This window comes from Dermacentor albipictus, chromosome 4, assembly GCF_038994185.2.
Source record: "Dermacentor albipictus isolate Rhodes 1998 colony chromosome 4, USDA_Dalb.pri_finalv2, whole genome shotgun sequence".
Lineage (NCBI taxonomy): Eukaryota > Metazoa > Arthropoda > Arachnida > Ixodida > Ixodidae > Dermacentor > Dermacentor albipictus.
In genome coordinates, this window is record NC_091824.1 from 120,165,941 (window position 1) to 120,193,524 (window position 27,584).

At 48.9% G+C, this 27,584-nt stretch overlaps 1 protein-coding gene across 1 annotated transcript; it reads right to left on the reverse strand.

Moving 5' to 3' along the window:
- Positions 1-1,001: 1,001 nt before the first annotated feature.
- On the reverse strand, positions 1,002-27,061 carry LOC135916033 (alpha-tocopherol transfer protein-like). Its single transcript, XM_065449239.2, has 5 exons — positions 26,585-27,061; positions 15,883-16,125; positions 5,489-5,682; positions 3,694-3,804; positions 1,002-3,162 (listed from the first exon to the last, which is right to left on the reverse strand). The coding sequence occupies exons 1-5, from the start codon at positions 26,700-26,702 to the stop codon at positions 3,001-3,003; spliced, it is 828 nt and encodes a 275-aa protein (XP_065305311.1). The 5' UTR covers positions 26,703-27,061; the 3' UTR covers positions 1,002-3,000.
- Positions 27,062-27,584: the final 523 nt, after the last annotated feature.

The window sequence follows — 27,584 nt, forward strand, 5'->3', positions numbered from 1 at the left end:
CACTTTTGTACATGAGAGATGCCTGTGAGCTACGCGCATGCCTCGCACATAATGAACCGAACCATTAGTGCGCGGGGTTGGTTGGCTCACTGTCATTTGACTCGCCCTCGTACATTAGAAATGCGAAGATACAATGAAATATACAATTGAGAAAATACAGCTTGATAAATGGCATAAAAGTATCACTCGATACAACGTTCACTGCACACATACACAAAACCTCGCAAAGATATTTAAACGCGTATAAGTCTCCAATAAATCTACGTATCTAAGAAAAAGTCACTGTATATAATGCGTCGAGCATGGCAAATAAACATGTTGCGCATCACAGATTCACAGATCAGATCACAGCATCCGAAGGCTCGCACCCCCCCCCCCTCCCTCCACTCCACCCGATGTGTTGCGCACGACGAAAGGCGCCGCGATTCCTTCCCGCTTTCCTCCCTTGCGCACACAAGACTGAGCCACCATCGTCGGCTCACTCATGCCCCTCCCCCCCTCTCCCCTACGCTTTCACTAGCACATACAGTATGCGGCGCACTGTCACGATATTATCGCCCTTGGACTTTATACGGAACATGAGGGCGACGGCGACGGCAGGAATGAGCCTGAAGTGTCCATATAATTGCTATCGCAATAATGTAGTAAGAGTACCCGGAAAATGAAGTGTCCCGTGGCCCATTACTTTGCGCAAAAGAAGAAGTAACAAAACCAAACTTTCACCATGCGCCAATTCACTGCGCCGCAACAATGACTTTTTTCTTTTGTTTGGCGGAGGAAACGAAATATAAAAACGCAAAGGAAAGCATGTTATGTTGGCCACACTCGAATGCCTACTTTGGGCACCTAATGTGGCTACCGAAAGAATAGCGAAGAAAACGTGAGACGTTTGGTTCACGGAGAAGCATACTGCTCGGTATCCTGCACCGGCGAGACAAGACTTTCCGGAGAGGTTGCACTCAAGCGAACGCGTTGCGATCAGTCGAGTCCACACAGTGATGGCGGCGAGCGACCATTGTTTATTTTTCTCGTCTGCTAGCCAGAAAGCGTAGAAAATAAATAAGAATGTAGTTACCTTCGCTTGGCTTTAGTGTCTTGAAATGGATGCTTTGGCGCAGGTGAAAACATTTTTGCTATTTTTTCTGTGGCATGACGGCACAAATGAACCGCAACAACGCTTCGTCTTATCGGACTTCACTGCGTGCTTTGTCAACTTGTTTGACAGTGTGTTGATTTGGCTTTCTCGTTGTATGGTCCGATGTACGACTTTTGGAAAGTCAATGTGCCTTTGGCGTCAAACGTTTATCAGAAAATTAAACCCACCAATTTCCGGAATTGAAAATTTAACGCACTACTTTGGACATGTCAATGTACCTTTCGCATCGAAAGTTTGAGAAATTTCACCCATAAGGGTTCGGAATTGAAATCCATGTGCTCCGTAGATTCCGCGGCCTCCACGAGATGCCGCGACGAGCCCCATCACCATCAAAACGCCCTTGAAACTTTGTGCTAGGACGAGGCTGCTTGCGTTATGCGACTCCCGGTGCGTGGGCGTTGGCGCGAAATCCAGCCCGAGTTCGCAATATGAGCGCTTAAATGCCTTTTCGAGCGTGAAATAGACATTCTAGACAAAATCTAGAATGACTTTCCGCACCAGGGGTTGTTTTGGTCGGCGGTGCATCACAGCACGAAAAAAATTCAGGGGGGGGCTGAAGCCCCATAAGTGCCCCCCCCCCCTGACTACGCCCCTGTTTCACACCTATCACTGCGGAAAGTGATAATGGGTTAAAGCCCTGCACCCTTACGCATTTTGTTGCCATGGCTACTTTTTAAATACTAATGTTTCAGATGCTGGATAAAAGAGCTGAATGATCAGAGGAAGGTGGGGTGAATCACAGCTGAGCTTTCAGGTGGGCAACTTGTGAGACAGTTGGTTAAGAACGAACCGAAACACGGACTGTCAGAGAAAGGGAAATGCATTCATGAGAGACAGAGACGTAATGACATACAGACGTCGTTGAATGCTCCCCGGAATTAAATGTACCCTTCAGCGTCTTCGTTTCGCCTCTTTCTTGTCCTACCGCACGTGAGTTGCATTAAGTTGAAGCTTCACTGGAAAGTTGCATTACATTATACGGTCCATCTTATGCAATAATACCGTTTTCAGGTACGCTTGTGGTAAGCTGAAAATTATTCCTGTTCCGACTTACCGTCTTGGATCTAGCAAATGTCCTCGTTACACCACAGCAATAATAATTTTAAAAAGTACAGGCGAAGTCGTGGTTTATATCGATTTACACTGCCAGAAAGCCGAATGTAAGTGCTAGTAATTTATTATTTAGATGAACGCCAGACTGCTTACAACACACTCACCAGTAAGCTGAGGCCATTGCCTTTATAAGGCGGTAATTAGAAGAAACAGATCTCTTCGTAAAAACTTGTTGTTTCATTGTATATTTTTCATTTGCTGCTTAATTAACTGCATAAAGATGTCAAAAGCATAGTGCGTTTTGTCTTCGTCAGTAGACTATGAGCATCGGGGCACTTTCATGAGAAGTTCCACAAGATCCAGGGCCCTTCTAACGGCCTCTTGCACCCCTGTTACATGCCGTGTCGGCACTTCTGACACATTTAGCCTTTGTAATTGTTGGCCAGAAAAAACCGCGCGCCAAAGAATTTGAGCGGGCATGCAGCACGTTAAATCCGCATCCCCCCCCCCTTCTCCGCCTCCCTTCGGTACTACTCTCGGTCCGTCCCTTGTCCTAAGGTAAAACAGAAAATGATGAACTCATCCCCTCACTATTTACTCTTGCCCGCAAAGCAGGGTATAAACGTGAACGTGAGTCTCGTAGAACTTCCTCCCTTTTCCTTCTCTGATTGCCCTCTAGGGAAGGTGAACACGTCCACAAATGTCCGCACAGGTTGAAACAGTTGTCATTTGGCACTCCTGTGACATCGTGTTGTAGCACAGAGAATCTGATCACAAAGCTAAGTTGGCTTCTACAGCTGCCGACCGGCTTTGCCCTCGCTGTGCTCCTGGCATACGCTTGTCCAGAACAGGTCCCAATCTGTGCTCGGTGCTGTGCCTCCGTACTCTGAAAAGAGCATGCTCGGGGAAATGTCAGCGTAAAGTTGATCGACGTGCTTCCCGTGAAACGTTATCTGAAATGACGGGAAAAAGAACAACTGTCATCACACTTCTGCCCACGACCTCCAATGCACTTCTCGAAGATAGCCATTGGGCCACTGATACGCTGCTACAGGACCACAAAAACCGTTCCTATTGCGAGTGTCTGTGGCACTTCACTTAAAACAAATTTCAACAGAGCACCTCATATTTGTTCGACGCATTCCGAACTTAAACCGGTCGCCTCCCACTCACTGCAGAGTCATTTTTGATTATGGAGTTTCACTGGCATTGAAGGCATGACAGAAGGGCGTTACCTGGATACGTAATATTTTTTCATGTGACACTGTCACCAATCTCATGTACAATTTAATCGTACGCTGATTTGCCCTCGAATTTTAAACACGGATGCTGGCAAAGACAACGCAAAAATGACACGGCACACGCTGTCTCGGATGCAAAATAGTTTGCCATTCAAAGTGAAGCTATTATTTTAGTAGTTTACGTTAATACGTTTCATCTTAAAAAAACATGCAAGAGATATGCAGACACTCGTAAGCATTTACCGCATTGATGGTCTCGTCTCTCATGAAAGGCCGCATGAGCGCGAACAAGACACTGAAGGCAGCTGGCTGTCGGATCACGTGAGCTTCATTCGCTAAGATGGGAGCGCAATTCTGTAAAAAAACATAGGAAAAAGCATTATATTTTTAGCACGACGGGTGTACCGAATGTCAAGTCAAGCTATATCAGTGCTCACGCCACCATGCTTGCGTTCATTCTCTGTGAATAGAGCAGAGAACACTTCCCATAATGCGTGTGACACAATGGGAATGTTTTGCAGCGTTGTTTATTTGACAATATTTATTTAAAGCTACAATTTTTAGCCTCAACTTTATCGCCTCTTGTCTCTAAGTAAGTATACATATCCTGCAGCTGCATTTGATGCCTCTATGACCTAATGTACGACAACACGGTAAAAAAAAAAAGCACCACACTGCTGTATAAAAAATTCAGAGCCATTCCACACTGTGAAGGTGGTCGACCAGCGGAGCTGTATATAACTATAAAGAAGAGAAAGTAAAACAACAAACCAATGTAACACAAATATGCACGTTGGTGTGCTTATTTGTGTTTACGTTTATCTCGCGACCACAGTAATTATGGCTTTATGGTCTCTATGATAGACGGCCATGGGCTCTGTGACGACACTGGAAATGTTCTTAGCGAACATTAGGTCTATGCACGAGCGATGGCGCGTTGTGGATACATTGGTCTTGGTGCAACATTCAAAGCCGAACCTTTCGAAGAGAAACGCCAAGGACCACTTTCCGTCGGGACGAGACACATTGACGTTAGTGTCACCCACAATGACGATGGGCTTGGGGTCCACCGGGAGGATTCACCCAAATGTGTCGACCATAAAGCCTTAAAGGTCTCTCTTTAATGTTCCGGGATGAATGCATACGGTGGCGACAACGATCCCGTCCCCGGTCTGTACGACACGTTCGTCAGTACATTCAAGGGAAAGGCTCTCGCCCGTCGTTGGTAAGGCATAGGGCACAACGGCCGCGCTGTCGTTGTTTGCGTAGATCGGAACGCATCAAACCAACATCCATCACCAGCTTTGACACATATGGCCTCAAACGCAGTTGGCACACATACGCTGATTTCGCCTTATGCTTAAGACAGCTCCGCTGTAGAAACACAAGGCAATAAGAAAAAGTATGTCGTTGATGACATCGCCGCCTCGCTTTGCAAGGCGTGACAACTGTCAGTGCAGAAAGGAGCAGGTGGCCAAATGAGGCAAGAAATACTGGTCAACCTTGATGCAGGATCTTCGAATAACACGCTGGTACTGGTGGGCATATGAATTTTAATGAAGTAGAATAGTGCAGATCAGTCAAGGGACTTTGCGTATAGTGGTTTAGCGTTAAGATAGCTCAAGAATAGAGGAAATATCCACGCACTCTGCCCACGCTACAAATGTATTCAGTCGTTGGTTCGTGGAAAACGAGTCGTCTATATAATGCGCATGATAAACAGAAGTTTTCATTAATTTTACAGCTACTCATAAACGTTACTATAAAATGCCACTCGCAGGAAAATAATTCCCTAGCAAGATTTTGTCGCACGTTCAGTATGTCTCGGGGAAAACATGAGGTAACTCAATGCGCATATCTGGTTGGAGGTTATCAATCAATATAAACCCCCAAATGCCATGGCGTTATGCCTCACTCTGAAATAATAAAATCAGAAATTCGGTTTTATTTTTGTACGGAACATTATTTAAGTGAAGATAAGCAAGCAATAAATAAGGATGCAAACCCAGTCAACACCACAATTGTCCGTGGTTCTTACCTGCAGGTAATGCAAGTAGTCCTTCATGACACCAATGTCGAAGAATCGCATCTTGCCGAAGGACCAGCCTTCGAAGTCGGTGACTAAAGCAACGCCCGCCGTCTGAGCCGCCGGATGCCTGGACGCGTACTCGAGGCACATCACCACGGCCTGCGTCATCTGCAGGTGGCTGACCTTCGACGGCTGCCAACTGCCTGCACAGGTACATCAGGGAACTTCTGTAGTGTCCCGCACGTTGATTCATTGATTTATTCGATGGCAGTGGGAATACTGGGAAAACTTTTGCCACCGGCTGTTCTACAACTAATCATAACAATATGCTCTCACAAGACAGAACAGCAATCGATTCTAGACCTCCGCTCCCCCCCTACCCTCCCACTTTTCTTCTTTAGGCCTGCTTTTACACTCGAGATTTCGTTTTGCGGCTTTGAATGCGCAATATTTAGTGTCTCATTGAATGCCACGTAAAAACGAACAAAATCGTGTATTGGCCTAGTGGGTGTCAATATACGGCGAGTGCACTGAATAAACGTAGAAAATGCCATTATCAGTCTTTAGCGCCTTTTCCATCCGCATCGATCCATTATCAACCACGACCAACCGTACTCCAGCGGCGGCTGCGTAGGGGGCGGGCGCGCGGGTCCTATCTTGAAAGTGATCTGGGATGGGTGCAAAGAGCGCCGAGTGCTGATAGCTTCGTATGCGCTGTGCTCTCGCCGCTTAGTTCACGCTGAAGCGAGAGGCAGCATGAGAGAGAGAGAGAGAAACAACTTTATTTTGCCACTGCAGGGTAGGAAGTTAGGGCAGGTAGGCCTAGTGTGGCTCCCAGGTGGGGGCGACGTCTTGGGCCCACGAAACGAGTGCGAGTTGCGTTTTCTTGTCTTGCCTTGTCAGCAGCTGGTTCCAACCCTCTTCGGAGGGAACTGGCAGTAATGATCGTGGGGGAGGGTTACCCTCGCATCCCCAGAGAATGTGTGCCCGAGTGGCGAACACTCCATGGTCGCACTTAGTGCAGACGGGGTCATAATCCCCTCCAGTGATTAAATAAAGTCTAGAATGACTGAGTATTGAATCGGTCTGCAGTCTGCGAAGCATGGTGGCTTGCGCTCGTTCGAGGTCGGGGTGGGGAGGCGGGTACACGCGTCTCGTCTCCTTATAGAAGTTTGTAATTTCAGCGTAGGATTTGGGGGCCTCTGCGAGCGCATGTGGGTTCGAGGGGCCGGCCGCCCGGTTAGTTAGGCCTCGGGCTAAACGGTCGACCCCTTCGTTCCCAGAGTTCCCCGCGTGAGCAGGTACCCACACTAAGCTTATAGTTCTGTCGAGAGTGCAACCGCGGAGGATGTGTGCGGCGGGGAGACAGAGTGAGTTTTTTGAGAAATTTTGGATGGCTTGTTTAGAGTCACTGAGAACCGTGCTTGTGCGGGGATCCGCGATGGCTAGCGCGATCGCAACCTCTTCGGCAGCGGTGGAGGAGTGTGTGCGCACTGTAGCGGCACTGATGAGAGTGGTGGTTGGCGTCGCTACGCAGGCTACGTATGTGTTACAGTCGCATTTCGCCGCGTCCACGTACATGGCATGTTCGTCGGCGGAGTAGGTGACGTCTAAGGCTTGTGCCTTCAGTTGGCGGCGCCTATCGTGACGGCCGGGTAGCATGTTCTTGGCCATGGGTCTGATGACTAGCCGACTGAAGACTCCAGTCGGGAGGGGAGCAGTGGGGTGGATGTCACCTGTAGGGTTGATATTAAGACGATTAAGAATGTAACGACCGTGTTCGGCGCGAGAAAGACGGTGTACCTGTGCAGTCTTGTGTGCCTCTATCAGCTCTGTGAGGGTGTTGTATACTCCAAGCTGAAGGAGACGCTGTATGCTGGCGGACTGGGGCAGTCCCATTGCCGCCTTGTACGCCGAGCGGATGATGCTATTTACTGCCTCTTCGTCTTTGCGGCGGAGGTGGTAATAAGGGTATGTGTAGACAATCCTACTAATGAGGTAGGCTTGTGTGAGGCGGCAGAGGTCGGTCTCCCGCATTCCCCTGCGGCGAGTGGCAATGCGGCGGATTAGGCCGTTGATTTGGTGGGCTGTGGTTCGGAGGCGTTGGATGGCTTCCGAGTTCTGCGTGTTGTTCTGAACCAGCATGCCTAACACGCGGATGGTTTGTACGGGGTCTATGGAGTGGGTGGCAATGTGAAGCGTGATTGGCTCTTGAGGGTCGGGGACGGGTCGGCGAACACGTCTGTCTCGTATAACTAACAGTTCAGACTTGGTGGGCGAACAAACGAGACCGTTTGCCTGTACGTAAGTGTGGACGGTGTCGATTGCCTGTTGAAGTGAATCTTGTATCTCCCCGTCCGAGCCAGTGTTTGTCCAGAGGGTAATATCGTCGGCGTATATTGAGTGCTTAATGTGGGGTATGGTGTCGAGAAGTGTGGGAAGGCCCCGCATAGTAATGTTGAATAGGAACGGGGACAAAACAGCTCCCTGTGGTGTTCCCCGGGTGCCCATGGTGACTTTGTCACTGCAGAGGTCTCCAATGTGGAGTTCAGCAGTGCGGTTGTAAAGAAAGTTGGCAATGTAGTTGTAGGTGCGAGTGCCTACATTCATCTGTGAGAGGTTGGTCAGTATAGAAGCGTGCGACACGTTGTCGAACGCTTTACTGACGTCGAGGCCGAGAATGGTGCGTGTCGCCCGGATGGGACCCGGGTCGAGTATGTCGTGTTGTATCTGCCACATGATGTCTTGGGCAGGGAGTCCAGCCCGGAACCCAAACATCGTGGGGGGGAGGAGATTCTCCTTGTCTGCGTGAGTGTGGAGTCTGTTCAGAACTACGTGCTCCATAACCTTCCCCAGGCAAGACGTGAGCGAGATGGGCCGCAGGTTGCCCATATCGAGTCGTTTGCCTGGTTTGGGTATGAAGATTACCTTGGCATGCTTCCAGGAGTCTGGAAGGCGACCTTCATGCCAGTGGTGGTTGAAAAGGTCCGCAAGTGCTGCGACCGACTGGTCGTCCAGGTTGCGGAGCATTTTGTTGGTAATATGGTCATCGCCGGCGGCCGCAGTGGTCTTGATGCGGTTGAGAGCGGCGCGGACTTCCGACGCCGTGATGTCTCTGTCCATGTCTGGGTTCTGGGAGCCTTTGTAATTTAAGGGGGTGGGAATGTCGGTGGAGGTGTTTATGTATTTGTCTTTCAAGGTAGCGAGGAGTTCCTGGTTCGTGCCTGGAAACGCGTGTATGACGCGGTTGAGATTCTTTTGTGATGCTGACTTGGTGTGGGTCGGATCAAGCAAGTGCTTGAGCAGAAACCATGTGTTCTTGCATCCCAACTGCCCATCGAGTCGGTCGCAAGTCTGATACCACTGTTCCTGACTAAGTTTGGTGGAGTAGGCTTCGATCTCTCGTTCTAGGCGAGCGAGGCGAAGCTTGAGAGGGCGGTTGTGTTTGCGTCGGAGCCAGCGAGCGTGGAGGCTGCGCTGGGCCTCCCACTTATGCATGAGTTTAGCATCTGGGGTGGGGCCACCCTCCTCCTGCGTGACTGTGGAGGTGGCGTTGGCTGCGTCGCGGAGCAGAGTATCTGTCCATGTGTCGAGGTCGTCTATGGGGCTTTGCGGACGCTGAGTTCGTACGTACCGGAAAGCATCCCAGTTGGTGTGTTTGAATGTGCGGCGAGGGCCCTTGCTGTGTGTGGCTGTGAACGTAGTGCTGAGAACATAGTGATCGCTACCTATGTTCATACCGAGATTGTCCCAGCGCGCATCTGGGATGTTGCGGGCGAAAGTGAGGTCGGGGCAGCTGTCTTTCGTGATGCTGTTACCGATACGGGTGGGCCGTTCGGGGTCGAGGAGGAGCGTCAGAGCCAGTGTCTAGGCAGTGTCCCAAACCTTGGCTCCTTTACGACCGCAGGCTCTGCTGGGGTAGCCCCACTCGGCGTGTGGTGCGTTAAAGTCACCCACTATAAGTAGCATCTCGTTCCGCGCGATCGCACACGCCTTGCGGAGGAGAGTGGCTACATTAGTGCTCTTGTCACTTGGGGGGCTGTACACGTTTAAGATGTTGAGTGGGGATTCGGTTCGGCTGTTTGGAAGGACCTGCACGAAAGTGTGTGGGACTTCGGGGTAGTCAAGATCGAGTTGATTGGCGGTGAGGTTGCGGTGTACAAGGATGGCGGTGCTCGGGCGGAGATCCGGCGCCACCGATTGGTTGTAAGCAGTATAGCTGGCTAGTTTTGTGTCGGTGTATGTTTCCTGGAGGGCTATAATGTGGGGTGTAAATGGCTGGGCCTGCAGGGTATACTCCAAGGCTCTCCGCTTTGCCTTGAAGCCCCTGCAGTTCCACTGCCATACTGTGATGGGCGCGCTAGCCATCGCGTTTCCTGTAGGGTTCGGGACGCTGCGGAAACGCTACGTCGGTTTTGATAATACCGCCAGCAGACGCACGCGCGGCTGCACTCTCGGTAGAGGGAAGCGCACCAGGCGACTGAGTGGGCTTTGATGTCGTGAGGGCGTCAGTTTGCGGAGGGCCCGCGAGGTGGTCGAGGCGTGCGGTTAGGGTTTGAATATTGGTTGCCATTTTAGTGCAGCCTTCAATGAGCTGGTCGATAGTGGGGGTCAGCCGTTTTAGGACGTCCTCTATTTTAGATAAGCGGGCGTCAAAAGTTTCGAATTTTGCGTCAAGGTCAGAGGTAGAGGAGGGGGGAGGTGCCTTGCGCTTATTGCACTTGGGCTGGTCGGTGTCCATGTTGGGGTCATTGGTGGAGTCGGAGGTGGGAGCGCGAGCCACCTGCTGCGGCCGCGGTTGTGGGTGCGCCTGTGCAGACTCAAGGCTATGAATTTTAGCATTTGCCTGTGCTAACTGTAGCTGTAGTTGCTTAACCATTTCTGCCAGTTCCCTTACCTGGGGGTCGGGCAGTTGGCTTGTGGCTGGTGGAGGGCTCTTCCACGCGACCTGTTTGGTGGACTTGGTATCCGGCCCGACCTGGGAGGTTGCCCGGGAGTCCCGAGAGCGCGATGGGGAGCGGCTAGGGCTGTTGTGACTGGAGCCGCTGCTTCGCAGTGGTGGGAAAGCGTCATTTCCTGGGGGTCGTTGTTGGCGGTCGCGGCTCCGAGAGCGAGACTGATGGCCACGTGACAAGGTGCCGGGGTCAGTTTCAGTGTCCGTGGAGGATTTGGAAGATTTAGCTCGGCTGGTTGGCACGAAACGGTATTTACAGCTTCTACTGCCGGTGGGATGTGGGCCTTTGCATACGATGCACGTGGCTTGACAAGTGGGTGGTTGGCCGACTGGTTGAGGTTCGTGGGCCACACCGCAGCGGCGGCAAATGGGTTGGCGCGGTTGTGGGCACACATCTGTTCTGTGACCTAGCTTGCGACAGTTGAAACAAGCCTCCGGGCGCCCCTTGTAAGGGAAGACCTCGAAAGTGAAGCCCAAATACCGCATGTATCGGGGCAGCTTGGTGTTGGCAAACGTGACGACAAAGTGTCGTGTCTGGCCCATACGCCGCGCAGCAACGATAGGGATGTCGGGATTGCGAGCCCGAAGCTCGGCGAAGATTTCGGCGTCGCTTTCATAGCTGTAAGCCCGGTACAGAATCCCTCGCACGGAATTGTCTGGGGCTGGGGCGTAGGCGGCAACAGGGACTTCTGTGGTGTCGATGGTGATGGCGCGGACCTTGGCGTATGACACTGCACGAGCACTGTCAGGCGTGCTCACTGTCACTGTGTTGTTAGTGGGGTGCATTCTAACCTGGTCGGCAGTAACTGCCAGGCGTTGGTCGACGTTGGCTGCTGCGTAAATGGCAACAGCCAGCCGGGCGGGGCCGACGGTGTGGAGGTTGAGTGTGCCCTGCGGGCGAAGGACTATCTTGAGGTCGTCCGAGGGCAGGCGGGGAAGCGGGCGCTTTCTGGTCGGCGGTGGAGGGCGGCCGCGTTGCCGCGCATTCGGGGCAGACAGCGTCGTGGCCGGCGTCTGGGCTCCGGCAGGTTGTTGTTCAGGCGGAGATGGGCGTCGGTAGCGGCGTTGCATCTCGAACGCCGTCCATGTGCCGTCGGATAACTCCGCGGCGGTGATATCGGAGCCTTCTACGGTGTAAGGCATCTTCCATGCGGCGTTGGGCGCGGCAGGGTGCGGCGTCACCACCGCAGCTTGGTATGGGAGAGTCCGCTTCAAAAAGCAGAGGCAGCATGAAGGTGAATTCGCTCGCTGCTGCAGGTCCTATCTTGAAAGCGATCGTCTCAAGTGGCGGACGGACGGACAAACGGACGGGTTATCTCTTTGGATAGGCATAGAAATGCTTGAGCGTGTAAAGGAAGCTTTTAAAAAACCGCGTAATTATTTTTAATTGCTTGTTAACAAATTGCAATGTCGACAGCCGCGAAGTCGTAGGATTCCTCTTCTTCGCTGTAATAGTTTTCGAACTTTACCGAGGCGCTGTGCATCGCTGCTGAGGTGGAGGGACAACTTTTGAATGCCTGCAGAGAGTGTGTTCGTGTCTTTATACCAGTCGTTGTGGTCCACCACCAGCAGTCGTTGTGGTGTGAACCGCTCCTCTTGTCCGTCGTGTTTTTTACTGGTTTTTTCCTTAAAGTATGTGCCAACTGGCCCGGATTTCAACCCTTCTTCGTGTCTTTAGTGGGGAGAGCGGAATCGTCGAGCGCATTTCCTTGCCAACAGCAGCCGGCTTGACGTCCCCGCCAGCGCACTCACATGATTGCATAGATTTGCCATCTGCTCCATCGTCATAGCTCTAACTCGCGTGCCTTCCACCGCAGCGCGAGTGCTTCCGTCTCCCGAGGGAATCATCTTTGGTCAACTACTGCGCCTCCCTCGGCAAGGGTGAAGACAAAATAAAATACTTCGCTGCATAAAATAACCGCAGTAAGGGAGAATCGCAAGAAGACAGTTCCCATGCCATACGCGTGCGCTTTGCTGAAATGTAATTGCAGATAGTCCTTCCAAACTACTCGTTGGCAGTGGCGTAGCTAGGTCGTCTGGCACCCGGGGCCCATAGGTCTTCTGTCACCCCCCTCCCCGGGTGTAGCCGGCGGAAAGAAGGGTGTCTTCAGACGTATATGACACCCCCCCCCCCCTCACTGGCCCCTTGCACCCGGGGCCCACGGCACCCCCCCCCTGTTGCTACGCCACTGCTCGTTGGCTCTGCGCAATGTCTGGCAAAGATATGGCACAAACGCAGTGGCATAGTTCTCACTTGTAGGGCTATTTTGCGGTGTCTCCTACTGGGTAATCATGAACACGAAGATAAAAACCAAGCGCGTGCGCCAGGCAGCCGACGCGTGTCATCCGATAACCGTCATTTCGAGATATAGCGGAACGACAGGAGGCCGGCTTGCATGCATTATCACTTCCGTGCTTTTGTAGAGTGCCTCCATTATCTCTGTCCCCAGTACGACACCGAGCGTGAAGCTCTCCTGACAGCATTGAACCAGCCGGACTCTAGACCATTTTCGGAAATGAAGATTATTGGACTATGGCCGTAGGTGTCGATGGCACAGAAAGCCACGAAGGCGTTGTTGATGTACCTCAAGTCGACAGGTCTTGTCCACCGTGTGTAGACTCGGTTCGAACCTTCAAATGTGCAGAAAACTGTGCTCTCTCTCTCTCTCTCTCTCTCTCTCTCTCTCTCTCTCTCTCTCCAGGATCTGCTGAGATATCGACACTCTGTTCTGGAAAAGCAGCGCTATTTTCTGGGAAAATCACGCTCACGCATGATATCAAATGTACTGACAACGGCAATCTCTTTCATCGCGATACTGCGTTCTCTCGTTAAGCCAAATAAATAAATTCTGAGGTTTTACGTGCCAAAACCACGACCTGATTATGAGTCACGACGTAGTGGGGGACCCCGGGTTAATTTTGACCACCTGGGGTCTTTAACGCGCCCCCAATTCATGGGACACGGGCGTTTTTGCATTTCACCCCCATCGAAATGCGCCCGCCGCGGCCGCGATTGGATCCCGCGACCTCGTGCTTAGCAGCTCAACACTATAGCCGCTAAGTCGCCACGCTCGGTGACTCTCGTTCAAGCAGAGAACAATGGATCTTGAAATAGATAACACTGTGAGACTAAGGCCATTGTTTCGTTTTATTAACTGCGCTACGCTCATCCTTACTGTGAAACAGTAATCTGAAACTTCTGCTTCTGGAAAACTGTGGTGCCACGTTGTAGTGACGGGGAAGAACGCAATAGCGACAACTGTGGATAACGAAAGTAAGTCTTCCTTGGACGAACCTGTACCCAGAAAGTACAAGCAACGATCAAGCACGACGATAGGGGCGAGCACAACCGGCGATCGTCGAAATCTGATGTGCAGGTCAAGCGCGTAGCTTTTTATACACGACTCGTCGAAGGTTCCAGGCTAATCACTTGCGCCCGCGTGCCTCCCAGAAAGTACTACAGAATTCGCGTCGCGCCTACAGTCTCATTACACAAGGTTCGGTACACATTTACACAACAGATAGAATCAACGATAACATTTGAGTAAGTTCCAAATCATGCAAGTGCATCTTGGGCTGAGCTATAATTTTAAATTGTACACTCTCCGAAAAAGTATAGATAAGTAAATGTGTCACTATAGTCTCAGGACCAGTGTACCTTGACAATGTTTCGACTTGTACGAAGAGTTTATAGTTTTACATACCACTATGGTCCGTTTATTCTTTTTTCGCAACGGCTTGATTTATCAGCATCCATAGCCCGCACCCCCTGCCCAACTCCAAGAAAATAGAAGAAGCTTCACAAGAAGCAGATGTGGCCTTTTATATTTGCATCAGTTCTCATCAAGGCCTGTATTTTAACACCCCTTGTTACTTAATGAAATAAAGAAAACATGTCGGTGTCATAGCATATTCCAATATCACCTACACAAAACAAATTTAGTTCAAGAGTTTTCGTTAGTTAATCAACAAACTAAAATGCATTGTCACAGGCAGGTTGCTCACCTTGATCTATTAGCTCACGACGTGTTAGAACAAGTGCTTTATTGGAGTAGGGCGAATGCTCTCGTTATTAATGCTGCAAGGAAAAGGCTGTGCTGTTCAAACCAACTCCTAAAAAATTTATCATAGTCTAAATATTCAAAAAAGAACTCGCAGCTCCTTACACTGCAATGGAAACGGTACTAGAATGCGAAAAAAAAATCCGACGCTAACGACGAGAACAGTAGGTTCGACAGTTTTTCGACATCCCCAACCTTACTTGAATAAGGCATAAGTGCAAAAGAAAAACGCTTTAGTAGGTATATTTACGTACTCTATAAACAACTGAATTCGTCAAAATTAAAGCGGTGCCTCCCATTATACGACGCCTATATAGGTCCAAGTGTTGCTTAGTGAGGCTGTATGAATGAATCCGTCAATGTTTTCGAAAGTATGTTTCCTACGATCCATGCAATAGTGGCGATGAGCAATCGGGTGCTGCGATGGACTTAATCGCAACGAACTCAACTATATACAACGACTGCAAAACAAGGGAATCCGTGACATTGCAGGCGCCCCATTATAAACTCATTCATGTGACCTATTCAAATTAATTAATGCGCTTCGAATTGGAAATTTGTACAACTTCAATGTTTTCATCAAATAAAAGCAATGTCTTTTGGGAGGAGAATGAGTTTGCTGCTATGGGCAGAAGCGTGGCCAGAAATGCGGTATGCAAATGCAGAAGCCAAGCGCAAGAGGTAGTTTCCCATCTTGTGCAGTATATAAGCAAGATGATGTGTGCCATTTCATCACCACGCGTATGGAAAGCAGTAACGAAGTAACCTAAGGGAGTACGCTAGGGAGAGACATGTATTTCGAGACCGCGGCGCTTTTGGAAGTAAAAGAAATGTTTCCGGGAAAAAACTTAACTAAAATAAGCGTGGCAATCTTATCAACATTCCTGCTTCTGGTTTTTCACGTTGTCTGCAGGTTTACAAACATTTTCTTTCGATGGATTGTTTTTGTCATTTTGTAGAAGAAAGAAATGGAATTATATCTTTTGCTTTCCTCATGACTGAATTAACCTATGATGGAGTTTAAGAGAGTCAAGTGTTGGGGTGCGGTTGTAACACATGTGTTTTAACAAGACATTTGCGCGACACATCCAAGCATCAATTCTATCAGTATATATAGCCGTGCTCTCAGTGGAACGACTATAGCCCGGAGAGCAGCTGTGTCTCACGTGGCTGGTGAAACCGCACACGAATGTTAGGTGAGAATAATAAAGAGACGAAGAAATATCCTTTCACTCACAGTATATATAGACAAACGATGACAAAGCTTCCACTTTACCGCATACGACCCAATTCTGTTAAAATAAATGAAGAAGAACACCCAGCCGTAACCTTCAGTGGCCGGTCTACGCCCACCAAAGTCGGTTGCTTATTCGCTCAGCTGCGCTTACCAAGTTTGTAGAATACGACCGGCCGTCCATGGAGGTTCCTCCGCGGCAGAACCGTGATGTAATCTCTCGTCAGCTTGCGCAACTTCTCGGGATCTTTGAGGCCTTCAAATATGTTCGGCGAGGAGGCGCGAATCTCGCAGTACTTTCTCAGCGCTTCCAACGAGGCGCCGACGTCATACTTGCGGAGTCGCAGGAAGCGAAGCAAGTCCGCAGAGTCGGTCGGGGCCCCGAGCTCGGGCTCATCTGTGCGAGGCCAGAAAGAGGGAAACGTTAGCACTGACAGATTGGCAGCGACATGTGACACAGGGTGTCATTACCACTGACACAAGCTATGCATCAGGCAAAGAAGGCATTGGACCGTAGGCCCTGCAGCCTCAAAAAGATCCCGGTTCCATACGCCAGCATAGTCATTGCAAACGCGAGCGTTAATCCCGCTCCATGTGTTTACGGATGCGAGCGATGTTCTGGGAAAATACTGAGTATAGTACTTATCATCAGTTTAATGCCCACTGCATGTTTTTTATTGAACCTGACCTAGTTCGATTTTGTTCCTGACTTCATGTGCCTGCCTGTGAACTTATTCCGTGTTTTCTTCTCCGGCCCTGACTTCAGTGTAGTTATGCAACTTGACTTTAAGACGGAGCGTGTTTAACTCATTTATGCCGCGTAAATGTTGGGTTATATGTGCTTGACTGTTTATCTGAGCCGACGGTAAGTTTGTGTGTATTTCTGTGCGATTTCCTCATTCGTGTGACCTGATCGTTATTTGCATCTCTAGTTGAAACGGAGTCGAAGCTGGCAACATCGCTTACGCATCATATATATATATTGAACGGCCCCATCACCAGGTTACGGCATTGTAAACAGCCAAACGTGACGCGTAGATCCCGCACCCGCAATCGCGTCTGCAAAGTATCAAACGGCTGCCACGGCGTGAAAAAAAGCTCCAATTCCCAGCAGAAGTCCTCGCGCCTTTAGCCTCGAGGTAGCCTCGCTTTCAGCAGGAATCGATGTCACACGCATAAACACCTGACGTAAGACGCGCTGCCTGCAACGTCACCGATTACGGCACGTGCCATCGGTAATCATCCATTGCAGAACGAGCAAATAGGACCACCACTGGGAGTGCGCCGCGCTGAAAAAAAAAAGAATAAAAGAAAGAGAAAGAAAATGAAAGAGAAAGAGGAAATAAAGAGAAGGAAAAGAAACGGAGGCGGGGCTGGTGAAGTCCGCCTGACGTGGTTCCACGGCTCCAGCATGGGATATAAGTCAGGGACGGGATGGGACCTGCGGACGCTAGTCGAGGCAAAGGGGAAGAGCATGAATCTTGGCAGTGAAGCTCGCCTGCCGGCAGCGCGACAATTTCTCCTGTTTGCTCTAATAATGAGCCAATTAGAAACTTTCTTGCGGTAAAAGGCTCCCCAGAAAGCACTTTACAAGTTCGAATGTATAAGCGAATTTTCAGAAGAGACCTGGTGAAGGGCCCTTTAAAATCGAAAGTACTTGCCGTCTGAAGGCTGGCGCATTGTTAATTACATCGTAAGCGTTCAGAAGAAACGTCAAGTACCTATACTTGAAAGTAAAAGTTTACAATCGCTGCATTCTGCCGGTAAAGTATGGGGCTGGTACTCGCAGGAAGGATAGCGAAGAAACCCGAGAAGAAGCTAAGGGCCGCTCAACTAAGTACTTAACGAAAAATGATAGCCGTAGAGATAAGAATATGGCAGTGAAGATTAGGGAGCAAACGCGGGTAGGTGATATTCTAGCTGAGAATAAGAGCAAACAGTGGAGTTGTGCAGGCCACGTATCGCTTATATGGAGTACTCGTAGATAACCGTTTGTTTGTACGAGTAACAGAACGAGTGCCAAGGAAAAGGCAAACGTTGTCGAAGACGGCAGAGAATTAGCTGGAAAGATGAGATTATGAAATTTTCGGGCTAAATAAGGAGCCAGCTGACGAGAGAACGCAGATAATATTCAATGAGATTCTTCAGGTTCCACAATCCCTTGTGGCGCATGTAGCATGCAAAAAAAAAAAAAGAAGCCTTCAAGATCTGTTTCTGTTACTCAGAGGCCAACCATCGCTGACGTGGATTTGGTGATGAATGATGATGATAGTGATGGTGACAGATGATGGCGACGACAATGGCCGGTGTGAAAAAATGAAACGCGCCTGTTTACCAGCGGATATTAGCCATGCCATTGAAAGGTGCACGTCATACGCACTCGTATATATACTGCTTCCTCGTTTCCATGTAGGGTTGTTCACCTACTTGCTCGAGATATACGGTACGATACGGCTCCTGAGATGTAACAACTACTGAACACAATCTATTGCCAAGTTCCGACAGGATGTGGCTTTGGATCGGACGACGTATGAACAACCAACCTGCTGAGACTGCGCGAGATCTGCAAAAAAAGATGAAAAAAATAAGAGAGCGAAGCCGGCAGCGGGCCGGTTATTCGCCGGTCCATCACCATGCAGCCGAGGCGTACGCGTCCATCTCCGCTCACAGAGAACTAAACAACTGCAGTTTGTTTCTTACACAAAGTACATCACGCATGACTTTGCACAACATACAACTTATAGAATAAAGTTATGTTTAAAGTGCACCTGTTCTGCAAAGCAGCGTGCAGTGTATACTAACGCACGGGCGTGATCGGGAGCGTAGATGCGGGAGCATTTCGCCTCGGAGGCGGACGGCACACGCAATCGATCCCAGCACACCTGCCCGCATCCTCTCTCCTCCCGTCCGCACCGTTTTTCTTGTGCTCACTACAGACCCGGTTGCAGCGTGCATGGACTAGCAAAAAAAACAAGAGGTGCAAGCGCAAACGTGCAGCTGTTTCGAGGAAGCTGGCCGTGGCCTATTTAGTATGCGCATCGGGGTAAACCAGTTCTAATCTAAGCTGGAAATGAAAGCGCTGGTGAAACAGGCACTTTTCATTTTCTTGATCAAATGTCTGTGCCAAGAAAAGGGTTAATACATGTAAATACATCATTCGCGCAATACATTTGCGTCAGCACTCCCGCCGGGGTGTTTCAGCGGCCATGTGGTGTCCTGCCGTTGAACACAAGGTCGCACGCTCGGTTCCCGGCTACGGCGCGTGCATTTTGATGGAGGCGAAAAGCAGAAACTCTTGTGTGCTGAGATGTAGGCGCACGCTAACGAACCCCGTGTGGTCGAAATTAATGCGGAACCCTTCGCTGCTGCGGCCCTCGTAGCGATAGCCCACTGCGCAGCTTCGCTCGACGTTCAACCCCACAATTTAATTAAACTTTACATAAGTATTGCTTTTTGAAATGTCTTTCCGTTGCAGATATCGACTGACGTCATTATACTGACATTACCCAATGTGATCTCTGCACGTTCGCGGTTTAGTATTCTCTGGCGGAAGATATCGTTATGAAATCTCGGCACGTGAATTGTTTCGCGCGCCCTCAGACTCTGGAAAACACTTTACTGCGCGTTTCCAAATGGCTACGAGAGGTTTGATTCAGTCGACGCTAAACTGGCGCTGAACGTCCTTGAAGACAACGATAAGCATTTGCCGTGACGGGTACCTCGAGGAACGATTTCAATTTGTAGGGAGCTGTGTATAGATTGTGCGTTGTGCAACAGAATCTGTATTTTGAGTAACATTGAAAACCTTGGTGAAAGCTTGTGCAACATTTTTGCGCGTGGACGTGTTTGCGTTGGTTCTGTGCGTCGGTTATTTGCGCGTGCGTCATTTCATTTGTCGCCCTATATCTGGAGTATCAAAGCAGACGTGCGAACGGGAAATCTTCTATAAGTCTACAATTTTTAATAACTGCATCTATCTATCTATCTATCTATCTATCTATCTATCTATCTATCTATCTATCTATCTATCTATCTATCTATCTATCTATCTATCTATCTATCTATCTATCTATCTATCTATCTATCTATCTATCTATCTATCTATCTATCTATCTATCTATCTATCTATCTATCTATCTTACATATATATATATATATATATATATATATATATATATATATATGTGTGTGTGTGTGTGTGTGTGTGTGTGTGTGTGTGTGTGTGTGTGTGTGTGTGTGTGTGTGTGTGTGTGTGTGTGTGTGTGTGTATATATATATAGATTTCAAGCACTAGGCCTTTTCCCTCCAATCGATGACATCATGTTAACTGGCCCGACTGCCATAGAATCTAATATAGGGATGTCCCCGAGTAGGCAATGAAAATTTCGGGCCAGATAGCTTGACATCATGGATCGGGGTAAAAAAGCTTGGTCTTGTGCTGTCTAAGTTGTGTTGGCTAATTGCGCGCCTCTCTTCATCTCTATGTTTTTTTTTCGCGCATGCGAAAAAAAAACACTGCAGGCGCATGGGGTTGCGCCGGAGGAGTATTTGGCGTACAGGCGACCGACAGATGGACGAATTGGCTTGCGATATACAGCTTCGCTGTAGAAAATAGAGTTGACCGAAAGGAATTGGTAGGTGCAGAACTGTATTGCACGAGTGGCAACGTTGAAACCGGCAGTTGTTTAACCGAATATGTACGCTTCCTCAGGGCGCTCTCGGTATCGCCATGCCAAAAGATTACGTGTTTCAGCTGATAACACGCGCCCGACTCTATATCGCTCTTTGGGACATTGTGCGCCCCATAATAGCAATTGCGCGTCGCTCATCCGCTGTGAGTCGGGGAGCCATTGCGAATAAATTCTGCGAGAAGGTTTCACTTCAATGTCTAATATAGGCAGCACGCATGCGATGTTGTCATTTCATTGGCCGATAACATTATCTGGGATTGGTGAAATCATAATTTTTCATATCAAGTGCCCTGACAGAATCGCACATGCTATCACTTACGTGCGCAATTCCCTTGTCATCGCGCGTAGTAAGATGGCGCCCTCGGGTAATGCGCACAACCGGCAAAACACGTGCGCTTACCAACATAATTTCTCATTTAAAGCAGCGTGCGCCGACCTGCATGTCTATTAGGCCGCGCATGCTCCTGGGCACAGTGCGTCAGATCCCGCGACTGCCGCACGGTGTCGCCCCGCAGAGCAAGGCCGTCTGCTCGCGCGCTCTACACAGACGTGGCCGCGGCTGTACGTCGTGCCGGCCCTGATATCTGTTTCACCGGAGCTAGCTAGCACAGATTGTACCACGGTCATGGTCCTTATTTAGGTGGAGGTCAGTGACCGGAAGGTTTTGCGACAACACGTTCTTCAGTCTCTCGTGCACACGGTGCTGCTGGTTTCTACGTGCCCTCGCTTATCAATCGCCCTTTCAGGTGCACTTAGACGAAGTTGCGCTAGCGACACGCAGATAATATACGGCCTTTGTGATGCCTTCGTGCTTTCAAGAATTCGGCGCACAGGTTTTCATGTTTTCCCGCCCTCCTTTTCTTTTTCTCTTGTACTCCTTCCTTTCTTTCTCTTTATGGCTTTCTTTCCTTTTTTTGCGTTGTTACACATATGAAACACGAGAGGCCAAACAAGATGAGAGGAACCAGCTCGCATACTAAGCGTAATCAGCTATCTCGAGTACAACGACAGCTCAGCGCACGTCTCTGAGGCATACATCCACCATCGTACTTAACCCTGGCGCCTACGCACAGTTCCACATCAAGGAAAATTGGAACAACTTGTACTCCTTTATTTTTGTAAATGGAGAGTGGCGTTGTAAAAAAAAAAGCATAATGACATTCTTTTTTTCAGATAATACGTCATCATGACAGAGTAATTTCATCATCATCATCATCATCATCAGCCTGGTTACGCCCACTGCAGGGCAAAGGCCTCTCCCATACTTCTCCAACACCCCCGGTCATGTAGTAATTGTGGCCATGCCGTCCCTGCAAACTACTTAATCTCATCCGCCCACCTAACTTTCTGCCGCCCCCTGCTGCGCTTCCCTTCCCTTGGGATCCAGTCCGTAACCCTTAATGACCATCGGTTATCCTCCCTCCTCATTACATGTCCTGCCCATGCCCATTTCTTTTTCTTGATTTCAACTAAGATGTCATTAACTCGCGTTTGTTCCCTCACCCAATCTGCTCTTTTCTTATCCCTTAACGTTACACCTATCATTCTTCTTTCCATAGCTCGTTGCGTCGTCCTCAATTTGAGTAGAACCCTTTTCGTAAGCCGCCAGGTTTCTGCCCCGTAGGTGAGTACTGGTAAGACGCAGCTATTATACACTTTCCTCTTGAGGAAAGTGTATAATTGCTGCGTCTGTAATAGCTGCGTAACTAATAATTAATAGCTGTAATAGCTGTAATAGCTGCGTAACATTAGTAATTTTTTTTTGCTGAACTGTAAACTACTGTAAACTCGCTCCATCATATCAAAAACACTGATATGAAATATGCGTTAGGATTCCCGTGCGTGAGTCGGAATTGTAAGACGTTAAACTCGGTGTAGCATATATAGGGTGTCCCTGCTACCGTTAGCCAAGCTGTTCGTTGCAAAGAAAGGAAGAAAAGAAAACATTAGAAACGCACGGTGTAAGCTACGATATTAAGCCCTACGGTGTTCAGTCTTCAGACCTCTGATGACCGACACCGCAACATCTTATAATTGTATCTTTGTTGACCAGCGTGGCTAGCGTTAGCTGGTACGCAGTGCATCTTACGTCGGTCATTACAATTGCTAATTCGAACACGCCGTTTTGCATCTCCTTCGGCTGGGTGCTGGAGATTTCCGGTTGGAGTGATGTGCACGGTGCTTGCCTATAATGCGTCTTTCTTGAAAGCATTCGATGTTAAGCCGCTATAGATGTTTCTTCGTTGTTTGGGTTTATTCTGCAGGCGGCTGGTATACAAGCCGCTTTGGGCTTGTCTATGAGATATGAGGCTTGTCTATGAGGCTTGTCTATGAGAAATCAAACTGCCGGCCATCTCGGCGATGGGCGGCAGTTTGATTTTGACGTCCTGGATAGTCAAGTACGGGCCAGTGGCCTTTGTATTTGTGGCCAAAACATTGGCTGTGGCCTTCAGGTGCACGAGGGAATGCGGCGTCGGCGTGTCTGCCCAACAAAGAGGGAAAAAAACAAAACAAAAAAAAGATTCGCGCATGACGAGAACGCCGGGAGAGCCAAACCTCGCTACGGTAGAGCCTCGACGACGGTCATGAACTTCTGATTGACCATTTCCTGGAGAAACGGATGTTCTGCGTACGAGTCGCAGCTATCGAAGCGCGATTCGGCGACTCGCACAATATACTCGCTACACTCGCTACAGGACAGATGATACCCATCTGAATGTAAACGCAAACGTTGTTACGACTGTTGCGATTCGCCTTAACGACGACAGCATATTGTGGTGATTTATGCACTTTGGCGGTGTGTGACGCCCGCTTGCCGTGATTGATGCACGTTTGTCGAGATTTAGGCGGGAGTGCTTCAGGTCGCTCTCGAGCTTTAAGAATAGGTCGTACGTGTCCAATCCGGATGTACAATGTTTTCTGACGATGAGGGCATCGGTGTTAAACAATGCCAAGTGCCTTCGTCCTCCTGATATCTTTGGTGAAAACGTTTAAGTGCTTCCGGTCAAGCTAGCCTCTCTAGACCGAAAGATTGCGTACGGTCACAGGCGGAAAGTCTTCTTTCTTCCGGTAGTGGGCTGGGGCCCGGCCAGCTTTCCGAACTATATATATATATATATATATATATATATATATATATATATATATATATATATATATATATATATATATGTAACAGTTGCGGTTGAAGAAACTTCGCGTGGCCTTGAAGAATTGTTCACTGAAGTGGCGGCCTTATTTATGTAAGCAGTTATCACAACACCTCATAGCCCGAATCCCCTCGCTCTACCAAGAGACTGGCGTCGCTCGGTGGAGTAATCTTTGTTGGTACAGTTTTATACTTCGCTATCACTAATACTGCTTCGCTTTTCCGACGAAACTGCAGCCTTTCTTATTAAACTGTGAATACAGGCGAAGTGCCTCGAGTGGGCACCTTGCTATGCATAGGGCGGATAACCGGTGCACTATTACAGTGGAAGAAAAGGTGCCAAGGGAAGAGAAAGTGGCGCGTAGAAATTGGGAAATTCGCAGGCGTAATAATTGGAGTCAACTAGCGCAAAACAGAAGTTATAGGAGATCATCGTGAGAGGCTTTCGTCCTGCAGTCGACATAAACATGATAATGATGATGATGAAGACGACGACAACGAAGCTGATGATCATAATGATGATGATGGATTTTAGTATTTGCGGGATTTAGCTGAATGCGGTGTAAACATTCCCGACGGCGCCTGTTGAGGCGACACGGCATGCGAAGCTAGCACATCGTATCGTAAGTGTGAATAGGTCCGTACTGCAGTTCTTAGTCGATCCATACAGCATGATGCACGCACCACGAAAAGCAAAACACAACAACGGACCCCTCATTCCAGGAAAAAAAAATAGCGGGACTTGCTCTGTGTAGAGTTGTGCGCTGAACCACAAACGCGATCTGCATGTATATTGCTTAAATTATAGCTGCTACTCAGCAGTAAGTGAACTGGTTTTATCAGCAGGACCACTTCTTTATTCCTCCGACCCAGTTAACGTCATTTGATACGGGGTTCTTTTTATGTGCTAGTCCTCTAACTTCATTTTGCTTCTATACAGACGCTGCTTTTTCTACGAATTGAATTTTTTTTTCTCACACTGTTTACAGCCAAGACGCGCGCGCGATATCAGCTACGAGCGTGCGGCCCCGAGAAGCTTCCAGTAACCTGCCTTATCAGCCTAGTGCACCAGAACAAAAAGCGTATTTTGAAATTGATTTAATGTACGAATACTCTCCCTTTACGTTTCTGGGTAAAAGAAAGGAGCAAAGTGTCTCAAGACCGATAGTTATAATTTTTCATGTAAAATACCCCTCAATGGATTCTAAACTTACGGTTTCTAAACTACCATGTTACCCTGCTTGAGCACCCTACTATACCTTTGATCACTATCATGTATTTGTTGCGTTATTCTAAATAGTGTTGTAGTTCGATCTTATGTTATTGCATTATATAATAATTACGCCATGCTACTACTAGATGCGCTGTATCTTCTTAATGCTGAAAACAGTTATGTTCTTTATTTTGTGTTTTGATCTTCATACTTAAAACCCCCCTTTTGAAGTTTCTTGTTGTTGTTATTCCCCCCCTTCCTATGTAATGCCCTATTCTGGGCCCTTAGGTTAAATAAATGAAATGAAATGAAATATGACTACATTGCGGTTATGTACGCGGTAAACGCTTTAAAAATATTCAGGCATCTGTTTTAGCGCACTCCTGCTACTCGCCATTTTATCGTTTGCCCGCTCACTTTAGAAGGTTACGTCAGTGTGCAAAGCCGGAAGCCGTCCAAGGTCCGTTTTGTAAACAGCCGCTACAGTTCTCGCGGTACGGGGTCGGCAAGCGTATCATCGTGGTCGGCATCGGGAAGCCGCAGGCGCTTTGTACTGGACGTATCCCGTTGCATTACACACACTCAGTAGAGCCGGTGCATCGTACACGAACATGTGATGCATGTAGCGGAGAATGTAAATGTACTTAGCTCGAACGTAGCAAAGCGTTTGAATATCATTTGGCTACAGCGAAACAATTCCACCAGATACGCCGAAGCGCTTGCAATTCATGCGGACAATGACAAACCAGACCTCTAAGATGACACATCAAAAACAGCTTCGCTGTCTCACGCAACTTGCGCATTTCACACATCAAAGACAGTGCGAGTTGCGCTGCATTTTTGTTCTAATTTTTTAATGCTTGCCCACTCTTCTCGGCAAACCATTTATTTCCCCTCCTCAGCCACCTGTCAATCAGTATTTTTTTCATTTTCTATTGCTCGGTAAATAACAGGTCACTGAACTTTCCTTGCGCCATTGAACACTATACGTCATCATCATCATTAAACTGACCTGGCGTGTCACAACAAGAGCCCACACCGTAGTATCACTACGGTGTGAGCTCTTACACACACTCAGCACTGTTCCTAAAGCACGCGACACTTATGTCAGGAATCTGACTAAGATAGAGACACTTCTCTACGCGCGGTGTTTCATTATCTCACTGATCTTTTTTTTTTTTTGTGCTAACTTATTCTCGGTTGTTTCTTCCCAAGATTTATCGTTATGACATTTTCTCTTTCCTCCTTTCTTTCTTTCTTTCGCATTGTGAGGGCTTACTTGGAGCGAACCGAGCAGTCTCTACCATCTATCGACAAGCTCTTTCGCTAACACATAGTGTTATAAAAAAAATGATTGATCACGGTTTCGGAAAAGCGTGACTCTTGCATCCACATCCACAACGATGCGTCCACTTTATATTCGTGCACACCAATAGCCTTTAATTTGCGTGCAGATCTTTTTCTCGATCGCTCCTTAAACCCGGAATTTCTTGGATCACCGTGATTCCCCTCTGTGCCAGGGCTTTGACGGGGCTCTAACTTTCGAACAGATCTGAGACCGAGTGACACCGTGACAAGTCCTCCCCCCGATAGTCTTTAATTTGCGTGGAGAATTTTTTTTCTCGATCGTTTCTCAAACCGGGAATTTCTTGGACCATCGTGATTCCCCTCTGTGCCAGGGCTTTGACGGGGCTCTAACTTTCGAACAGATCAGAGACCGAGTGAGACAGTGACAGGGCCCCTCGCATCTTCCAACGACGCAATTAATCCCGAGGCAAGCAAGGATCGAGTGAGCACGCATTACCTTCCAGGAGCCTTCTCAGCTCGGCGAGGGAGTCCTGAGCGACGCCGTCCACAAGTACATCCTCGCCCAGCCACGCTCGGTGACGCTGATCCTCGCGCAGTATCTTCTCCCCGGACATATCGCGTCTGGAAACGGCGGCCAGCGGCGCCCGCGACACCCAACACCAATCAAAGCCAGCTTCCGATATCGGCCGCAAGGCGGAAGCCGTGCGTCGCCGTGGCCGCTTGCATGCTTCACTTCACGCACGTTGGAACGGGCCTGTGCCCAAGACCGTCCGAAGGCCACAGTCCAAGGCCGCCGACGCCGCTAACATCGACAGAGAAGGGCGATTCACGTGACGAGTTATTAGAACCGGGCGCCGCTCAACTGTCCCTGCGCTCTCTTCGCGTGCTTTGCGGGGAGAAATGGGACGATAAATGGCTTTTGCACTCGCTGGCTCCGTTACTCGCAGAACAATGGTGTCTGGCAGGCGAGCCCTCGTTCCTCTCGTCGCAGGAGAAGAGCGAAAAGTTACGCGAAGGGAACCCGAGCAGAGAGAGTGGTTTGAGCGGGAGCAGCGCGGCAATAGGGGCATGACGTCATCGCTTCCAACCGAGGCCAGCGGCATCACCTTACACAAACAATTTCACACGTGACGAAAAATTTCTTTTCTTTCTTTCTTTCGGAGAATGCGGGCGCTCACTGGCGCGTAGTTACCTCTGCCGCGAACGGCACATGTGGTTGATTGCCTTCTGCTAAAAATCGCTTGACGGGCCTTTTATTGAGACACATGTGGTTTAGCAACTGGGTCGGCGAACGCATCCTCAACGCGGAGCACGCTTTGACTGTTGGAGTAAAAGTGCGACGCGCGTCCCGTAGCGACGAAAATTTGCGACGAATACGCTATTCTTCTGTAGTGAGTTATAGAACATGTTCTCGCGCTATCGGGGCCTGTGTCATGGCCAGCGACGCTGCTATCTACTTCGGGTTCTCTGTATCCATTCATTAACATTGATAAATT